The sequence below is a fragment of the Carassius gibelio genome, chromosome B22 (assembly GCF_023724105.1).
Source record: "Carassius gibelio isolate Cgi1373 ecotype wild population from Czech Republic chromosome B22, carGib1.2-hapl.c, whole genome shotgun sequence".
Lineage (NCBI taxonomy): Eukaryota > Metazoa > Chordata > Actinopteri > Cypriniformes > Cyprinidae > Carassius > Carassius gibelio.
The window spans coordinates 52,550,593-52,571,380 of record NC_068417.1 but is presented as its reverse complement, the minus strand read 5'-3'; the positions used below and the strand labels follow the sequence as shown (position 1 = coordinate 52,571,380).

General features: G+C 44.6%; 1 protein-coding gene across 2 annotated transcripts; it reads left to right on the top strand.

Moving 5' to 3' along the window:
* Window positions 1-3,148: 3,148 nt before the first annotated feature.
* LOC127987466 (uncharacterized) lies at window positions 3,149-11,025 on the top strand. 2 transcript variants are annotated; one of them, XR_008161213.1, is made up of 2 exons: window positions 3,149-3,376; window positions 10,874-11,025. XR_008161213.1 is itself a non-coding variant. In XM_052589809.1 (2 exons), exon 1 carries the CDS (start codon window positions 8,896-8,898, stop codon window positions 10,048-10,050), a length of 1,155 nt encoding a protein of 384 aa, XP_052445769.1. In that variant the 5' UTR covers window positions 8,814-8,895; the 3' UTR covers window positions 10,051-10,354; window positions 10,874-11,025. The 2 variants fall into 2 exon arrangements, 1 of the variants encoding a protein (XP_052445769.1); XM_052589809.1 differs by lacking the exon at window positions 3,149-3,376 and adding an exon at window positions 8,814-10,354.
* Window positions 11,026-20,788: the final 9,763 nt, after the last annotated feature.

Here is a 20,788-nt window from a genome sequence, read left to right as displayed (position 1 = left end):
GGTTATTTCGTTTGGATGTATTTCTTGTTTTTATCGATGACTGGCTTCCTTTTTGTCACGCTTTAGACTGATGTACGGTCACATTGGATTTGAAAACGACATCCTTTCTTCCATAGATCCACGCTACCTGAAAGAAGGCCGCCTTCTGAATCCAACGATACCGGTTATGTGCACATCGGACCTACGCTTCAAAAGATACGGACAGGTAAGCTTTGGCCAATCAGATCGCATATGCTAACGAGGGTGGAATTAATGAGGGTGAAACTCGTTTTTATCTATATACCTAACCCTCTAACCCTAACTCTAACCCTAACTAAACCCTAACCCTAACCCGATCCATGCTACCTGAAAGAAGGCCGCTTTCTGAATCCGACGATACCATTTATGTGCACATCGGACCTACGCTTCAAAAGATACGGACGGGTAAGCTTTGGCCAATCAGATCGCATATGCTAATGAGGGTGGAATTAATGAGGGTGAAACTCGTTTTTATCTCTATACCTAACCAGGACAACCACACCACACCTAAACCTAACCAGGAGAACCACACTACACCTAAAACCTACCCATTCTACCACTAATGGTTGAAACCCATAAAATTATTTTTTATAATATAAATAATGATTATAATAGAATATTAATTTGAAGTCTCATTTTATTGGGGGGGTGTTGTGGGCCTGGGCTGTGGGGCTCTGCTCGAACGGTGAAAACAGGTGGCCATCAGGAGTATAAGAAGGACAGTGCATTTACCGATGTTGAACTATGTTTCAGCTTCTGGATCTCATTCGTTCCTAACCCTAACCTCTAACCTAACCCTTTAACCTAACCCTTTAACCAAAGTTAGGGTTAGAGTAGGGTTAGAAGGGTTGGGGTTAGGGTTGGGGTTAGGGTTAGGGTTAGTTAGGGTTAGGTTAGGGATAGTTAGGGTTAGGGTTAGGGTTAGGGTTAGGGTTAGGTTTTAGGATTACCATATAATCTTCACTTGTAATGTATTAAAGATTAGTAGACTAATATTAGCATTAGCACGCTATTATAAGACAATTAATATTAACAACAGAACATTTTAGCTACATGGGTCAGAAGACAGTGTTTAAAATAAGCAAAAAAAATAAATACCCAGAAAAATAGGCTTTTAAACTTCATTGGACCAGGATTTTACATTTTTAATTAGCTGTCAAGAAAGCTGGCTTTAAATGCTGACAACAGCTATTTATCAGTGAAAGAATCCTAGAAAAACAATATTGTCTTGCCAGACATATTTTTAGAAGCACAAGATTAGTCCAAGCTCAAAAATAATTTTAAACTCAACATCATGTAAAAGTTTTCACAAATAGAAGGCTATTTGTAATATTGTATTTATTTAGAAGTTATCGGTTCAACGTTTTTCCTTCTGTGAGTTTAATATATAATTGTTTTGTCAAAACCTAACCCTAACCCAAAACCATAAATTTTTTCGGCCTTTAAACACTATACACCATCATGGTTGGTCAACCCCAAGCATGTATCTTGTTAACAATTGCTAATCGAGCTTGACCAGACCCACAATTGCATGGTTAATCTCTGTGTTGAGTTTTAATATTAAAATGAGTTTTCAACTTACACCAGTCATTAATAAAGAGGTTGATTTGATTCTAATAAGAAGAATTTATTTGGAGTGCATGTTAGAGCGATTAAAAAAATTGCCTTACAATAAACCAAATAGGTCTGAAGTATTAAATATGGACTAGAACGCTCCTAAAATGTCAAAGGTCAAGACTCGAGGATGCGGCCGGTATGCACATTTGCCTCCTGTACATCCCTGTGTGTCTTAATATTTAAGACTACAGTATAATGCACATATGCACATTGCCTCTTGTACATCCCTAGGTATATTAATATTAATATTTAAGACTACAGTGTACTTTAATGCACATTTTTCTATTCTATATTTAATTATACAGCATAAATCTTGTTTTATATTTAATTCTTATATTTTTATAGTTTACTTTTATTTCATTATTTCGTAGCTATATTTATGTACATTTTCATCTGTGTTGTATTCTTTAATAATTGCACTGTGCATGGAGCGGACCTGACTCACATTTCACTGCTGGTGATATATGTGACCTGTCACGGAAACCAGTGACACAATTCGGCAGCACAACTTTCGAGCAAAATGAGAATTAAGCATTTTTTCTTTGCCAAATTGGTCATTTTCGACTTATTTCATTGGATGCAATGAGATCTGCAAGAATACTTTTCTGTTTCTTATGGGGTGAGTTTCCATAAACGTCAAAAGTTGTCATTTTGTGTTCATTCTAAGAACACGTAAACATTATCTCGTGTTTAGTCCATGTTTAGACCTTACGTTAGTTACTTGCATTTACGCGTTATGTTAAGTGTTTCCCGCGTGAGGTAATTTTTTGTTGTACATTGCCATGATGTTCACGCGCGCACAAAACTACTACGGTACCTCAGCGTTTCACAGACACAATGTGAAATGACTGGTTACATGAGCAAGCTCTTTTCAATAAAATCCATCAAAAGTTAATATCAGATCAGAAAGGTTAGACTCTACTTAGTGTAGACCTGGTATCATTCCACATAGCTTCTAAATGTCACGCAACTGGGCAACATCAGTCACCATAAAGTTTAGTTCAACACCGCTGTATAAACCTATTTTTCTTTCCTTTCTTTTTAAAATCTAATAGATTAATTTGTTTAGAATAATAGGCCTAGGCTTTGGACATTTGAGACAGCCAATTATAATTTCTCAAATGTCACTTGTTCGTCTAATTTAAAGTTTATTCAAATACTTTTTTGTTATTGCTCATGAGCAACTTTGATCCTAATCTAGGATCCATGGCCATCAACATTTCCATCTTGTTATCCCCAGTGATTACAGCATATGTGATTTCATGATTTTGGATCTTTAGAATAATTTGTATTATTATTTTATTAAATCTAACCCTAGAAAATTACCTTTAAACAAATTGGAGTGACCAATATTTCTATTTTCTCAACCATATGTATTTTTTCCTATTGTGCATTTAGATACCCTTTTTTCTTTTTCTTTTTTCCCAAAGAGCTCAGCATTGTTGTCAAGTATTCAGTTGTGCATTTTCCCCTAGTTGGTTAATGAAAAGGCCTTACTATGCCTGTGCTGACAAACTGCCCGGGAGCTCCTCAGTGGTGAAACTCCTCCTCCTTCAATCAGTGGTGAACCAGGTGGGACAAATCTTCCAGGTAATCTGAGCGTGCCAGTACCTGGCTCTGTTGTTGTCTTTAGACCGCAGTCAAAGTAGCATTTAAGGCACCACAAGACCAAGGAAACCATCTTTGTCATCAAGGTGACTGTGCAAGACCAAGCCTTCCACAATACTGTGAAGGACAGCCGGTAAGCGCCATATTGGCCATCTTTGGCTAGACTGACTTAAGCAGTGCAGTGCTAATGGTACTCTGGAAAACACAAACTATTAAATCTTGTTGACTTTGATAGGACTTTTGCAATTTCAAATGTTGTTTGTGGGGTATAAAGGAAAAGTAAGAAAAGCCAAATTCATTGTTTGACAAAGAATTTGTTTGAAATGGTTAAAAGTAATTTCAACTTTGTTGAAATCTTAATAAACCAAGTTCTTAATTCAGTTAAAAATGTATAGTCTAAAATTATTTGGCTAAAGATACTTGGTTAAAAGATAAGAAAATGCTGAAAATTTAAAATAACAATTGATTGTTTTGTAAAGGATATATAGTTGTGTGGCTACAATGATGCCTTAGAATAATTCTTTACTATGAAAATACTTCTTAACTGGATTTCACTCAATAAACAGCCATGGGAACAGTTGTTTGTCTCTTATTTACCATTCCTTGATCGCAGTAAACAGGTGAAAAACCTCAAAAGAAATGACAAATACAAGTTATTATTTGAGTTGACAGCCAAACTAAACAATTCTTCACATTCACCTCAGAAAAATACAAGGTTTCCACTTTTAAAAGCTTCATGTGGAGGGACTGTCCTTTTCAAGTGGGGAATTGCACAAGAAATAGATCAGAACTTGACAGTGAAAAACCGTCACTGAAGACTGGAGAAGGACAAATAAAGACTGTTCCCGCCCTGTTGCTGTGATTAGAAATGGCTGATTCATTACTGTTAGAGCAGCTAAAGACCGCAAGGACATCAGCGAAACGTCAGTTTTCCCGGTTGGCCAATAATGTGCTACGAATGCATACAATGATGTCAGAAGAGGAGATCAGAGACAATTTTAAGAAGATCTCAGAAGAAGCTGGCAAAGTCCTGGAAGCCAACGATGATGTAGAGGGGCAATGTATTGAAGAAAGCTCTGATGTAGAGAAGTTGAGTGAGCAGCAAAAGAGGGACTTGGTCAAAACAGCTAATGAGTGTGAGAAGAAATTGCAAGAGCTAAAGGACCTCATACAAAAGACATTGTGGGCCAATTTCGGGGAATATGAACTGACACAATCAATTACAACAGCAGAGTCGCAAGCAGAAAACGTGGGAGCTGTGGACCCCAGTAGAAACCCAGATGCATATCTCTTCATGATCGGACAACTAGAGAAATTTGTGAAGGCTGCGAAGGAGGTGCATAAACATTGGAAGTGCTGGGCCCCCCCAGCAGAGCAACAACAGTTCCAGAGTCATATTCAAGGCCTTGAGACTATCCTGCCAAAACTCTCAATAAGACAAGTAGACTTTACAGGGGCACACGTCAGAGAAGAAACCAGCAAATTGAGTACTACTTCAATCAGTTGTGTGGCCACACCAGCAATTAAATTAAAGTCAGCTGCCCTCCCAAAGTTTTCTGGCATCCGCCGAGAGTTTCACCGGTGGAAAAAAGATTGGGAAGTGCTCCAGATGCAGGGAGAACCTACTGGATCCAAAGAGGTTAAAAAGTTCCAACTTCTCGACAGTGTGGATGAGAAGATGATACGAGACCTTCGCCTTACAACTTGCATAACTGCTGAGGACGTGTTCCGGATCTTGGAGAACCGCTTTGGGAATAAGACAACTATAGCCCTTGAGATTGTAGAAGAGCTCCAAAGACTCCAAGCAGTTAAAGGTAACCAGCCTAGGAGAATTGTTGAGCTAATTCAATTCAAGCCCTAGTCGATCTGAATGAGCTTGGCAAGACCGGTGCAATAAAGAACACTCTTGTAATAAAAACGATAGAGAGTAAACTTCCTGATGGTCTGAAGAAGAAATGGCTTCTTCATGTAGCTGGCAAAGATGATGAAGCGGAGGAAGACAAGCCATTTGACTACCTCCTCAAGTTTCTTCAAGGTCAAGAAGCCATCAATGAGAAGCTGGACCAACTGAGAGAGGAGGAACCAAAAACAAAATCTGAACCTCAGCAAGCTCGAACCAGAACCTCCACTCAATTAAGCAACCAGGCTCAAGGATGTGTGGTCTGCGGAGATGGCAAGTATAAGAAAAGGCTATATTTCTGCCAAAAGTTTTGCACTCTTAAGTTGTCAGAGAAAAGAAATGCTGTCAGGAAGCTGGGAGCCTGCAAAAAATGCCTGGAGATTCACAATGAAGGTGACTACTGTAAATCAGAGTTTCTGTGCAGGAGGCCAGACTGCATAGAACAGCGTGCTGCAGAACACCACTTTTACCTTTGCCCAAGAGCTGGTACGTTCAAAGGGAATGTTGTCCAGGGGTCCAATAACAATGGCAAAGTGGAATGTGACACAAGAGAGTGTTACACCCAAGCTCAAGAAGAATTTGTTAAAAGTTTCTCACCTGAACTTGCAGAGAAGTGTCGCAATGCCTTTTGCAACACTGTAGTCAGTACCTCTCATTTGTCCAACCAAAGCAGTCTTCTAGCAGAGAATGGAATAGTGGAGCGGCCAGTCATCATGATGCTCTTAGAGGTCACGGACAATGCAGGACAAAAAGTTGGGACTTTGATCGACCTGGCATCGGATACAAACTACATAACTCATGATGCAGCTGATCGTTTGAAGCTTAGAAGTGAAGCCATAACCCTTGTTGTCCATGGCGTGGGAGGAATGAAAGTTCAAGTTACCACAAAACGGTACCTCCGGATCCGCACAGAGCAGGGCAACTTCAGATCCCACCAACTCCTCTGCTATGGTTTGGACAGCATTGCAGATATCCATAAACATGTGACAGCCAAAAGACTCCAAAAGTTTTTTCCAGATGTCCCCCAAAATGAACTGGTGAGACCAAGACGGATACAGCTTTTGATAAGCCATAAGGAAGGGCGACTGGTCCCACAGAAAATAAGCACCATTGGGGACCTTGTACTAAGGGATGGGCCATTGGGAAAGACAATTGCAGGGACACACCCTGGTCTGTTTGAAGAGGTTACAGCACACCAGTCCAGAGCACACTTCGCCAGGTCTATGAGAACAGCAGCATTGATGTATGAAGAACATATCTGCACCAAACCTACCATCAAGTCTTCTTATTCTGCTATTACCACTCTGGATTTTATTGAGTGGTGGAGATGGGATAGCATTGGCACCCCCTGCACTCCAAAATGTGGAGGATGTCGCTGCGGCAGTTGTCAACCTGGTGGCAAAGAAATTACTCTGGCTGAAGAAAGGGAGCTGGAAGTTGTAAGGGGTGGCCTGACTTATGTTGGTGCTGATGGCCACAGTGATAGTCTACACTGGCATGCAAGATATCCTTGGCTCATGGACCCATCTACATTGCCAAACAACAGAAAAGCAGTGGAGGCAACCTTCCTCAGAACAGAGAGACAGCTCGCCAAAGAACCGCAGTGGAAAAAAGCCTATGGAGCTCAAGTCCACGAAATGGTTGACCGCTGGGCTGCAAAGAAGTTGACCAAGGAGGATCTAACCAACTGGAATGGACCTGTCTGGTATATTAGTCATCTTATCGCACCCAACCCCCAATCTGTTACAACTCCGGTAAGACTAGTCTGGAACAGCAGTCAGAAGTACAAAGGCCAAAGTCTTAATGACCTTTTGATGAAAGGTCCTGACGTTCTCAACTCGATTCGAGCTGTCCTCCTCAAGTTCCACCAAGGCTCCTTCGCCGCTCTAGGAGATGTCAGAAAGATGTATAATTCTGTGTGGCTCGAGGAGAGGGAAGTCCATCTACACCGGTTCATGTGGCGTGATTCAGAGGGCGATGAGCTAGAACAATACGCCATAACCAGAGTGAATATCGGGGGCAAGCCAGCAGGATTTATAGCGCAACTTGCTATGAGGGAGACGGCTAACCTGCCTCAATTCAGCCACCTCAAAGATGAATGTCAAGTATTACATGAGCACAGCTACGTCGATGACATCTCACAACTGCCGTGAAAGACTCCAAGTCATTACAAAGAATGTGGAGCTGATTCTAAAAGCAGGAGGGTTTGCATTGAAGCCTTGGGTCTTCTCAGGCCAAAGTAAAGGAGAAAGAGAAAAGGCATCACCAAATATTGTTCTCCTGCCGAACCAGCTTAAGGAGGAAGAGAACAAGGCGCTCGGTCTCGGCTACATTGTGGATGAAGACGTTGCATGTCATGGTGAGGGTCAACTTCTCCAGGCGGAAGAAAAAGATGAAACTTGGACAAGACCTACTGCTAGAAGAAGTACGAGTACAGACACCAGACCTGCTGACAAGACGTGAATTGCTGAGTCAAGTTGCTGGCTTGTACCACCCAGTTGGCCTTACGACACCATTAAAGCAAAAAGGGGCTATCTTGGTCCGAAGGGCATTCCAAGAGGCAAAACCAAAGTGCAGCATGGTCAAGGACACATGGGACCTTCCCCTGTCGGATGAGCTCCGCAAAGATGCAATTGGAATTTTTGAGGAGTACGTCCAGCTAAGCAAAGTAAAGTTCCCAAGAGCCCTTACTCCACCAAAGGCAACAACAAAACCAGTGGCTGTAACTTTTTCAGATGGCAGCGAAAGCTCCTATGGTGCTGTCCTCTACCTGCGGTGAAAATGGAATAAACAATTAACAATTTGACTAGTGGAGTCAAAAGCAAAGCTGACACCTTTAGACCAGAAGGGGAATGCGGTCAAAGCAGAACTTTGTGGTGCAGTTTTTGCAAGTCGCCTGAAAAAGTCCTTTGAACAGCATACCCAGATCCAGATAAAAAGGTGGTACCATTTGTTAGACAGTCAGACTGTTCTTGGAGCTATCCAGCGTGAAAGCTATGGGTTTCAGACTTTCTTCGCTAATAGAATTGGAGAGATCCAAGAGAGCACACAGCTACAGGACTGGTGGTGGATCCCTGGACCACTCAACATAGCCGACATTATCACTCGAGGAGCTGGGCCAAAGGAACTTGATGCGCATTCAGAGTGGCAGCAAGGGCCAGAGTTTTTACATCTTCCAGAGAGCGAGTGGCCAATTATGTAGTCAAAAGATGTGTCTGTAACAGCTCGAGAAAGCATTAACAATATGCAAAAAAAAGTCATTCGTGGCTGCACTCACCAGAGCTCAAGAGAAAAGTCTTCCAAGTCTTGCAGGACGACTTCCTGCTGGTGCAGCTGTCCTAAACTTAGTAGATGAGAGGCGCTTTAGTAGTCTAAAGTGTCTAATCAAGACTATTGCTTTTATGTGGAGAGCCGCCAAAAGGTTTACATCTGCAACAAAGTCCATTGAGACCCCAAAGTGGGAGGCGATTCCCACAAAAGGAGTTATCACCCCCACAGAATGTCAAGAGGCAATAAGAGACATCTATCTTGCTGCTCAAGAAGGGGTAACATTTCCAGCCACCACTACGGACCGCTTGGTTGTGTACAGAGAGCCAGAATCTGGGCTACTAGTCTGTGGTGGGAGAATCCATGGCTTCAGGGAGGATGGCGCTGCAGTTCCCCTTCTGCCTTTCAATGCATAGGTCTCTACTTTAGTGGCACGGGAGGCGCACAATGAGGGTCATGGAGGTGTGGCTGCAACCTTGCTGAAAATGAGGAGGAAAGCCTGGGTCATCCAAGGGAGGAAAATTGCCCAAAACGTAGTGGAGAACTGCCTTTTCTGCAAAAAGTCAAGAGCAAGAAGGTGCAAACAGGTAATGGCTGACCTACCTCCTGAAAGAACCACACCTGCAGCTCAGTTCGAGTTCACTACAGTCATCCTCTTTGGACCGTACCTTGTCAAAGATGACATCAAGAAACGGGTCTCCATGAAAGTGTGGGCTGTCGTCTTCAGTTGTATGGCCAGCAGGGCAATTCATGCAGACCTGGTCAACACCATGTCGCCAGAGAGCTTCTTGATGGCTTACCAACGCTTTACTGCAATAAGAGGGCACCCAAGAAAGATCTGGTCCGACCCGGGGACAAACTTCATCGGGGCCAAACCTGTCCTAAGAGAGCTGTACCAGTTCCTGGATGCTCAGAATAGAACTTCAATAGAAGAGATGTCAGCTCAAAAAGGTACCAAATGGGAGTGGACAATTCACCCTGCTGACTCACCTCACCGCAATGGGGCTGCTGAAGCCGCTGTCCGCATTTTCAAGAAGGCACTGCAGAGCCTGGGCAACAACACTGGCCTCAGCTACAGCAAGCTTCAGACAACACTACAACTTGCTGCAAACCTTGCCAACGAATGCCCAATAGATGCCAGGGTGCAGAGCCATGAAGAAAGTGTGCAGTATGTGTCACCCAACACACTTCTCCGGGGCAGAGCCTCTTCAAGCGGTGAGATCAGAACATTTGACTTTGCAAACTACCCTTACAAGAGACTCAGAGAGATGCAGAACCAGGTCAACAAGTTTTGGAGGTCTTGGAGCCAGCTTGCTGGCCCAAACTTATTTCTGAGAAGTAAATGGCACACTTCGCATCGCAATGTTGCTGTCGGAGATATTGTCTGGTTGTGCGACCAAAATGCAGTGAGGGGCCAATACAAACTAGGACGGGTGGTGAGTGTCAATCCAGATGCTAAGGGCATTGTTCGAGACGTGATCGTCAAAGTGGTCCAAAGCTCCTGCCTTCCTGTCACAAAACCCGCACTAAACCGTCCATCAGTCAAAGTCCTGAAAGAAGCTTTCCAAACCACAGTCCTGCACAGAGATGTTCGACGCCTGGTTGTCTTGCTACCAGTTGAGGACCAAACTCTGAGCTAACTGGCAGTAAGCAGGTGCTGATTTACGATCTTTCCATCAGTTCCCGTGGGAAGATCGTGTGGGAGGTGTGCTGACAAACTGCCTGGGAGCTCCTCAGTGGTGAACCTCCTCCTCCTTCAATCAGTGGTGAACCAAGTGGGACAAATCTTCCAGGTAATCTGAGCGTGCCAGTACCTGGCTCTGTTGTTGTCTTTAGACCGCAGTCAAAGGAACATTTAAGGCACCACAAGACCAAGGAAACCATCTTTGTCATCAAGGTGACTGTGCAAGACCAAGCCTTCCACAATACTGTGAAGGACAGCCGGTAAGCGCCATATTGGCTATCTTTGGCTAGACTGACTTAAGTAGTGCAGTGCTAATGGTACTCTGGAAAACACAAACTCTTAAATCTTGTTGACTTTGATAGGACTTTTGCAGTGGTATTTGTAAATTCAAATGTTGTTTGTGGGGTATAAAGGAAAAGTAAGGAAAGCCAAATTCATTGTTTGACCAAGAATGTGTTTGAAATGGTTAAAAGTAATTTCAACTTTGTTGAAATCTTAATAAACCAAGTTCTTCATTCAGTTAAAAATGTACAGTCTAAAATTATTTGGCTAAAGATACTTGGTTAAAAAATAAGAAAATGCTGAAAATTTAAAATAACAATTGATTGTTTTGTAAAGGATATATAGTTGTGTGGCTACAATGATGCCTTAGAATAATTCTTTACTATGAAAATACTTCTTGAAAGTGGAAACCTTGTATTTTTCTGAGGTGAATGTGAAGAATTGTTTAGTTTGGCTGTCAACTCAAATAATAACTGGTATTTGTCATTTCTTTTGAGGTTTTTCACCTGTTTACTGCTATCAAGGAATGGTAAATAAAAGACAAACAACTGTTCCCATGGCTGTTTATTGAGTGAAATCCAGTTAAAAGCTTCATGTGGAGGGACTGTCCTTTTCAAGTGGGGAATTGCACAAGAAATAGATCAGAACTTGACAATGCCAAATCCAGCTCCATGTTTATCTGATTGGTGAGTCAAGTACTCACTTCTGTCTGTCAAAATTATTTTTTCTTTAAGACATAAGGCTGGACTGGTACCAATTGAAAAGCAGATTGAGAAAGTTAGTTAAAACAATGAATTTAAAGAAGTGCTGTGAGACCAGTGAATAATCAGAGCCAGAGTTCTGCAGTTCACAATGTTCTCTTCACCCTCGGGAAAATTCTCAAGTCAAAGATTCACCTTTTCTGCTTTAATTCAGTCTTTTTCCAGTCTTCTTTTGCTGAAGTGTGCTCTCCTCTTTCAAGAGGGGAGGGGAACATCCGTCAGCCCCTCCCTCTTCTTCTCTCTGTAGCTGTGCCTCTATGCCACTTCTAGACAGTGCCTTGACAAAGGGAAGCAATGAACTGGAGTCTGTCAAGTCAAGTCACCTTTGTCTATATAGCGCTTTAAACACAATACATTGCGTCAAAGCAACTGAACAACATTCATTAGGAAAACAGTGTGTCAATAATGCAAAATGATAAAGGCAGTTCATCATTGAATTCAGTGATGTCATCTCTGTTCAGTTAAATAGTGTCTGTTCATTTATTTGCAATCAAGTCAACGATATCGCTGTAGATGAAGTGACCCCAACTAAGCAAGCCAGAGGCGACAGCGGCAAGGAAACGAAACCCCATCGGTGACAGAATGGAGAAAAAAACCTTGGGAGAAACCAGGCTCAGTTGGGGGGCCAGTTCTCCTCTGACCAGATGAAACCAGTAGTTCAATTCCAGGCTGCAGCAAAGTCAGATTGTGCAGAAGAATCATCTGTTTCCTGTGGTCTTGTCCCGGTGCTCCTCTGAGACAAGGTCTTTACAGGGGATCTGTATCTGGGGCTCTAGTTGTCCTGGTCTCCGCTGTCTTTCAGGGATGTAGAGGTCCTTTCTAGGTGCTGATCCACCATCTGGTCTGGATACGTACTGGATCCGGGTGACTGCAGTGACCCTCTGATCTGGATACAGACTGGATCTGGTGGCTACAGTGACCTCGGAATGATGTAGCAAGTACATAGGGTGTTATGGGAAGTGTTCCCGGTTCCGGTTTACCTAATTAATGCAGCCTAAAAATCCTTTAACGGATTTGGATATTAAAAGCATATTAGTATGTTATGTGTAAGCCAGGTTAAAGAGATGGGTCTTTAATCTAGATTTAAACTTCAAGAGTGTGTCTGCCTCCCGAACAATGTTAGGTAGGTTATTCCAGAGTTTAGGCGCCAAATAGGAAAAGGATCTGCTGCCCGCAGTTGATTTTGATATTCTAGGTATTATCAAATTGCCTGAGTTTTGAGAACGTAGCAGACATAGAGGATTATAATGTAAAAGGAGCTCATTCAAATACTGAGGTGCTAAACCATTCAGGGCTTTATAAGTTATAAGCAATATTTTAAAATCTATACGATGTTTGATAGGGAGTCAGTGCAGTGTTGACAGGACCGGCCTAATATGGTCATACTTCCTGGTTCTAGTAAGAACTCTTCCTGCTGCATTTTGGACTAGCAGTAGTTTGTTTGCTAAGCGTGCACAACAACCACCCAATAAAGCATTACAATAATCTAACCTTGAGGTCATAAATGCATGGATTAACATTTCTGCATTTGACATTTAGAGCATAGTCCGTAATTTAGATATAATTTTGAGATTGAAAAATGCAGTTTTACAAATGCTAGAAACGTGGCTTTCTAAGGAAAGATTGCAATCAAATAGAACACCTAGGTTCCTAACTGATGACAAAGAATTGACAGAGCAACCATCAAGTCTTAGACAGTGTTCTAGGTTATTACAAGCAGAGTTTTTAGGTCCTATAATTAACATCTCTGTTTTTTCAGAATTTCCATTAGTTTTTCAAATTGGTGTGTTTCACCGGCCCACGAAGAAATATAGAGCTGAGTATCATCAGCATAACAGTGAAAGCTATCACCATGTTTCCTGATGATATCTCCCAAGGGTAACATATAAAGCTTGAAGAGTAGCGGCCCTAGTACTGAGCCTTGAGGTACTCCATACTGCACTTGTGATCGATATGATACATCTTCATTCACTGCTAGGAACGGATGGCGGTCATATAAGTTCGATTTAAAGCATGCTAATGCACTTCCATTAATGCCAACAAAGTGTTCAAGTCTATGCAAAAGAATGTTGTAGTCAGTTGTATATAGGGTCTAACATGTTGTTGGTTTAGATGATTTAACAAGTTTATACAATTCTTCCTCTCCTATAGTAGAGAATGAGTGGAACTATTCCTCAGGGGGTCTATAGTGCACTGTCTGATGCGATACTGTAGCTGACGGCTGAATGGTTGCAATTTTATCTCTAATAGTATCGATTTTAGAAGTAAAGTTGTTCATAAAGTCATTACTGCTGTGGGAAATGTCAACACTTATTGAGGCTTTATTTTTCGTTAATTTAGCCACTGTATTGAATAAATACTTGGGGTTATGTTTGTTTTCTTCTAAAAGAGAAGTAATCGGATCTAGCAGTTTTGAATGCTTTTCTGTAGGACAGGTTACTTTCCCGCCAAGCAATAAGAAATAGTTTTGTTTTCCTCCAGCTGCGCTCCATTTTTCGGGCTGCTCTCTTTAGGGTGCGAGTGTGCTCATTATACCATGGTGTCAGACTGTTTTCCTTAATCAATTTAATTCTAGAGAGAAAAAAACAAACAAAATGGCTACACAGAGCTACAATCAGCTACGGCAGCTTGTAAGTGTTTTGTCTCGTTTTCTCATTAGACTACTGTGTGATTTTTGTTTTAATTGTGTGTCTTACCCTGGGGTGCGTTTCCCAAAAGCATTGTTAGCCAACTATGGTCGCAAGTTCCGTCGTTACCAACGTAGTTCAATGATTCGGCATTTCCCGAAACCATAGTTCAAACGAACATTCGCAAACTGCATCGCAAACTTGTGTCGTTGGAACGACAGCTCTCCACCTGTGGTTGGAAGCATAGTTCGTTGTTAGTTTGCTGTGTCGACGTCATTGATAGCGCCGCACATTGGCTGTGTTCTATTCAGAGTTATCGACCCTGTGCCCTATTCTTTTAGAAGATTTCACCATCCACTTTGAGTGTGTCACGGAACCACCAGTAACACCTGCCACACCATCAGAGTCCGATCACCCGACTCCTCCCATCCGTTCATTATCACCTGATTATTGAAGTCACCGCACCTGCACCTGATCACCACTACCTCTTCATAAGCCCTCAGCTCCTGTCACTCTCTGTCTGGTCTCGTCAGAGAATCACCGACTCTACTACCTATCCTTGTCAAGATTCATCTGAATAACCACCGTCTGATCTCAGTTCCCGTTCACGTAATTCCTGCTTCCTTATCATTAAAACATCCACTTACCTGAATTACCTGTTGTCTCTCTCTTCTGTCCGTGACAGAAGACCAGACCAACAAGATGCAACATGGCGCTGCATTGGAAGAGAGCCCTCCACGAGTCTCTCTCCCCGAGTTGGCGCGAGCTGGCGATCCACCACGTTTTCACTCTCCTTCACTACCTGCCTCTCACAGTCCCATGGCCCGACCTGCAACATACACCGGCGAGGCAGAGGGTTGCAGCGGATTTCTTCTACAGTGTTCGCTCTACATTGAGATGCAGGTACATGCTTTCCCTACGGATCGTACTAAAATCGCCTATATGATCTCCCTCCTCTCAGGTTCCGCCCTCCAATGGGCCCAGTCTATCTGGGAAGCGAATGGGCCCCTCACTCGTTCATGGGAAGCTTTCACCACCCATTTCAAGGAAGTCTTTGGCCTCAACACTGCCGCTCTCTCCATTCATGATCAGTTGTACCGCCTTCGTCAAGGAAAGATGACCACGTGTGAGTACGCTTTACGTTTCCGCACTCTAGCCGCCAACTGTGGATGGAATGAAACCGCGCTTATCACCTGCTTTCTTCATGGATTGAATCCTGCCATCCGCCATCAAGTGGCCGTTTATGATGATGTCGTCGGCTTAGAGAACCTTATTCAGCGTACCATTCGCATCTCTCAACGTCTCGCCGCATGTGATCTGGATCAATCCGCTGTGCAACCTCTGCCACCCACACCGTCTACAGACCTTCCAGCACCAGAACCCATGCAAGTAGACTCCTACCATCTCACCGCAGTAGAACGTCAACGACGCATTCACAATGGTCTCTGCCTCTACTGTGGTTCCGAAGGACACCTCCGCCTACAGTGCCCAGTACGACCTCCACGCCCAGCGGTGAGTACAATCCAGATTCCTCCCATGATATCTCCCTTATCCCGTACCTCAGTCATGCTAGTGACCCGCTTTCACTCCGTTTCAGCGGATGCCCTCATTGACACCGGCTCCTCAGGGAACTTCATCTCCCACGAACTCCTCAAGAGGCTCAACCTCTCGAGGAGAAGGATTGCAAAGAAGTTAGAGATCCATACCATCTTGGGTAAACCGCTGGGCCGTGGTCAAATCTGTGATCAATCCCCCATTGTCTCACTCCGCATTGGATGTCTTCATCGAGAGGAGATTTCATTTCTGGTGCTGGAGGGGTCCACCGTGGATATCATCCTGGGACGCCCGTGGATGTCCGAACACTCGCCGCGAGTCAACTGGACCACAGGGGAAATTACGCAATGGGGTGAATCCTGCTCCTTATCCTGTCTACAACCCGTCATCAAGATCTGCAGTCGGAAACCCGCTCCGGATGAATCCCCTTCTTCCTCTCGTCTTCACCTTCACTCCACGTCGATCGAAAGTCCAGAATCTAACCATCTAACAGAGGTTCCCCTTGAGTACCGGGCGTTCCAGGATGTATTCAGCAAGCAACAAGCGACACCGCTACCACCTCATCGGCCATGGGACTGTGCCATTGACCTGCTGCCTGGAGCCACCTTACCCAAGGGTCGGATCTACCCACTGTCCATCCCGGAGCAGAGGGCCATGGAGGAGTACATCAAGGAAGCCCTACAACAGCGGTTCATTCGACCATCTACTTCCCCTGCTGCATCCAGCTTCTTCTTCGTGGGTAAGAAGGACGGAGGCTTGAGGCCGTGCATTGACTACCGGGCACTCAACGAACAAACGGTCAAATTCCGTTATCCCCTTCCTCTGGTACCGACCGCTCTAGAACAACTTCGCGGAGCTAAAATCTTCACTAAATTGGACCTCAGAAGTGCATATAATCTCGTACGCATCCGAAGAGGCGATGAGTGGAAGACAGCGTTCATTACTCCATCTGGCCACTATGAATATCTTGTTATGCCGTATGGGCTGTCCAACTCACCATCGGTTTTCCAAGCCTTCATGAATGAAGTGTTCCGTGAGTTCCTGACCAAATTCGTGATCGTTTATATTGATGACATCTTAATCTTCTCCAAGAACCTATCTGAACACCACCACCACGTCTGTCAAGTCCTGCAAAAACTCCGAGATCATCAATTGTTCCTTACGTTGGAGAAATGTGAGTTCCACTGTACCACGGTTCACTTCCTTGGCTACATCATCAGCCCACAGGGAATCCAAATGGACCAGAGGAAGGTGGACACCATCAAAGACTGGCCGCAACCTACCACCGTCAAGGACCTCCAGAGATTCCTAGGATTTGCAAACTTCTACCGTCGTTTCATCCATCAATACAGTATCATCAGTTCACCTCTCACCTCCCTCCTTAAGGATCGGCCCAAGTCTCTGTCCTGGAACCCAACGGCCACCCAAGCCTTCCAGAAACTGAAGAACGCCTTCTGTTCAGCTCCCATCCTGATCCATCCCAACCCAGACCTCCCCTTCGTGGTCGAAGTGGACGCCTCATCGACTAGAGTGGGAGCAATCCTATCTCAACAGCAGGGGAAGCCTCCAGTACTCCATCCATGTGCCTTCTATTCCAAGAAACTGTCCCCGGCGGAGGGTAATTATGATATCGGGAATCGGGAACTACTGGCTATAAAGATGGCTTTCGAGGAATGGAGACACTGGCTAGAGGGAGCACACCATCAAGTCGAGGTCATCACGGACCACCGTAACCTCCAATATCTTCAGGAAGCCAAACGTCTAACTCCTCGTCAAGCCCGATGGGCCCTCTTCTTCACTCGTTTCAATTTTCGAGTAACCTATCGACCAGGAGGCAAAAATCTCAAAGCAGATGCTCTCTCCCGTCTTCATGCACCTGAACCCGAATTATCACCTCCTGAAACTATACTCCCTCCAGCCGTCATTGTCAGTCCCATCGAATGGGCTATTGAAGATCGCATCCGGGAAGCCACCCGCTCCGAGCCAGCTCCGCCGGGAGGTCCTGAGGGAAAAACATACGTTCCATCATCACTACGCCTGTCCCTCATGGACTCAGTTCACACGTCTCCGGGCTCTGGACATCCAGGCAGCCATTGAACCCTCTCACTCCTTCGCAACCGGTTCTGGTGGCCCTCCATCGCGCAGGATGTCGCTCAGTACGTTCGTGGGTGCTCAGTCTGTGCCATCTCCAATACCCCACGACGACTCCCCGAAGGGAAGCTGAAACCACTGTCCATACCACATCGTCCCTGGTCCCATCTGGGCGTAGATTTCATGACTGATCTCCCACCTTCAGATTCTCACACCAGCATCCTAGTCGTGGTCGACCGCTTCTCCAAGGCATGTAAGCTCATCCCCTTAAAAGGTCTTCCCACTGCCTTTGAGACTGCCAACCTACTATTCCACCAAGTATTCCGTCACTTTGGTCTACCAGAAGACATCGTATCTGACAGAGGTCCCCAATTCATTTCCCGGGTCTGGCATGCTTTCTTCAGGTTACTTGGAGTCTCAGTCAGCCTGTCTTCAGGGTACCATCCCCAATCCAACGGTCAGACTGAGCGCAAGATTCAAGAGATCGGAAGATACCTACGAACCTACTGCCACCAGAACCAAGGAAGCTGGAGCCGCTACCTCCCATGGGCCGAGTATGCACAGAATTCACTACGCCAAGACACCACCGGTCTAACACCATTTCAATGCATACTCGGGTACCAGCCTCCTCTCTTCCCCTGGTCGGGGGAGCCGTCAGAAGTCCCAGCGGTCAACACCTGGTTCGAAGCGAGTGAGAGGGTATGGGACTCAGCACACGTCCATCTCCAACGGGCAGTGCGAAGACACCAGAGCCAGGCCAACACCAAGAGGAGAGATACACCCTAGTACCAACCGGGTCAAAAGGTCTGGCTCTCCACCAGAGACATCCGTCTTCGCCTACCCTGTCGGAAGCTGAGCCCCCGATACATAGGTCCCTTCACTATCGAGAGGCAGGTCAACGAGGTCACCTATCGTCTTCACCTTCCCTCACATTACCGGATCGCACCATCATTTCATGTCTCACTGTTGAAACCCTTCACTGACCCTCTTGTTTCTCCCTCCCCAGGACCTGATGGTGTGGACGTACCCCCTCCTCCAGAAATTGCTGTAGAAGAGTCAATTCACCGTGTGCAGGATATCCTGGATTCCCGTCGGCGGGGCCGTCGCCTAGAATATCTAGTAGACTGGGAAGGATATGGCCCCGAAGAACGTTCTTGGGTCCCTAGGGACGACATCCTGGACCCATCCCTCCTCACCCAGTTCCACAACTCCCACCCTAACCGCCCTGCGCCGAGAGGTCGAGGCCGACCCCGTCGACGAGTAGCGCGGGCGTCAGGAGCCGCCCGTAGAGGGGGGGTACTGTCACGGAACCACCAGTAACACCTGCCACACCATCAGAGTCCGATCACCCGACTCCTCCCATCCGTTCATTATCACCTGATTATTGAAGTCACCGCACCTGCACCTGATCACCACTACCTCTTCATAAGCCCTCAGCTCCTGTCACTCTCTGTCTGGTCTCGTCAGAGAATCACCGACTCTACTACCTATCCTTGTCAAGATTCATCTGAATAACCACCGTCTGATCTCAGTTCCCGTTCACGTAATTCCTGCTTCCTTATCATTAAAACATCCACTTACCTGAATTACCTGTTGTCTCTCTCTTCTGTCCGTGACAGAGTGATTTAAAAGACTTAAAGTTGTGGTTTTAGTTTATCACATAAATCGCCTTTTTATTATTATTATTACAAATTCAGTTTGAAACTATATAGCAGCATAGCCCTCGCAATTAATGTAATTACCTATGAAGATTCGGGAGGAGCGCGTCAGATACTTAGCCTAATCATCACAGGTGGACCACAATCAAGTAATCAATCCCACAGTATAAATATCGCTGACTTACCTCTATCCATTGACGGTTTATCAGCATGCTGGTTCGCTTCGTCAGTCACCTTATCACAGACCCAATTTTCTAACCAACAAAGAGCGCTAAACAGGGGATTTATAAGACCCGTTGCTTTTGCCGGACCCGAGATCATTTCTACCCAGCCAAACACGGCCGTTGAGCAGCATTAAGCGTCATCGCGACAGCTGCTATCCTCGCCAAGCCACACATCGTGGCCAATAGACCGTGCAACTCCGAGCTCGTCTTGCTCGATACACGATCGTGCCGCCCGAGACCGAGCTCTCGTAGAGCGCTGGATTGCAGCAGAAAGAATCTTTCACCACGGCGTTCCGGCCGAGTGGCAGTGTGAGGCCGCTTCCTCTAGCGGCGCAGAGTAATACATTTCCAGGCGAAGACGCTAAAAAACAGGTTCTTCTTTTTCTTCATTGGATTTTTACGGCAGTTCGCATTCAAAGTGTTGCATCTAAAAGCAGTTTTGCGGCTAAAGTTTTGTTAAACTACGTCTTGACGTAGTTCTGTCTTCTTCTAGTAGCGTTTTATGGCGGTTTCGGCAAACCAACGTAAAGGTGCATTACCGCCACCCGCTGATCCGGGGTGTGGATCCCGCATAGATTTGGACTACAGATCCACCGTTCCGTCGGATGATGATGCCACTTTTAACCACGAAGCCAAAGGCATTAGGTTAGATTATCGTAATGCCTTGTTCTCAGGCCTTCCAGCTAAATCGTTGAGCAAGCTTCAGTATTCTGCCGCACGCTTGTACTTCTCCTCGCGAACACATTACCGGTTCTTTCACAATTACACGGGCTTCCCGTAAACGTGAGAATTGATTTTAAAATTTCTATCTTAACATACTAGGCACTTCATGGGACTGCACCTGAGCATCTTTGTGAACTCATCAGTCCTTATATTCCATCACGCTCTCTTCGCTCTACTAACTCTTTCACTTCACCAGCCATAATGTGAGCTAAAGACCATGGGGCAAAGAGCCTTTTCATATGAAGCCCCTAAGCTATGGAATGTACTTCTTCTGCACGTCAGATATGCACCTATGTTGGGTCACAAGTCACATTTATTCAAGACTGTCTGTCTTTAATGAATTGTTGTATTGCTTTTGGTGTTCGTTTCTACAAATAAAATGCATTCTTATTATTATTTACTATTATTGTTACATTCGCCTTACCGCGCACGTTTAAACCTCGCCGAAATGATACAGACATAAGTTCAAAAAAAAAAAAAAAAAAAAAAAAAAAAAAAAAACTTAAGTCTCTGTATAAAAGCGCCTGCTAAATGCTTAATTTAATTTTAAAATTTTAATTTCCATGCAAGTCTCCTGGTAGGACCAAATCATTTAGGGACCTATTTTACCATTCACTGGCGTGATCACTCAAAATTAATCTAAAACGCATCTGCCCTCGTGTTTAGATGCAGGATAGCAAGTGTGAGTAAAATTACCATCGCCTTTTAAGGACCGTAATACGAAAAAACCGGAAAGTAAATCTCTTTAGAAACCACTTGGAAGCGAATAGCACA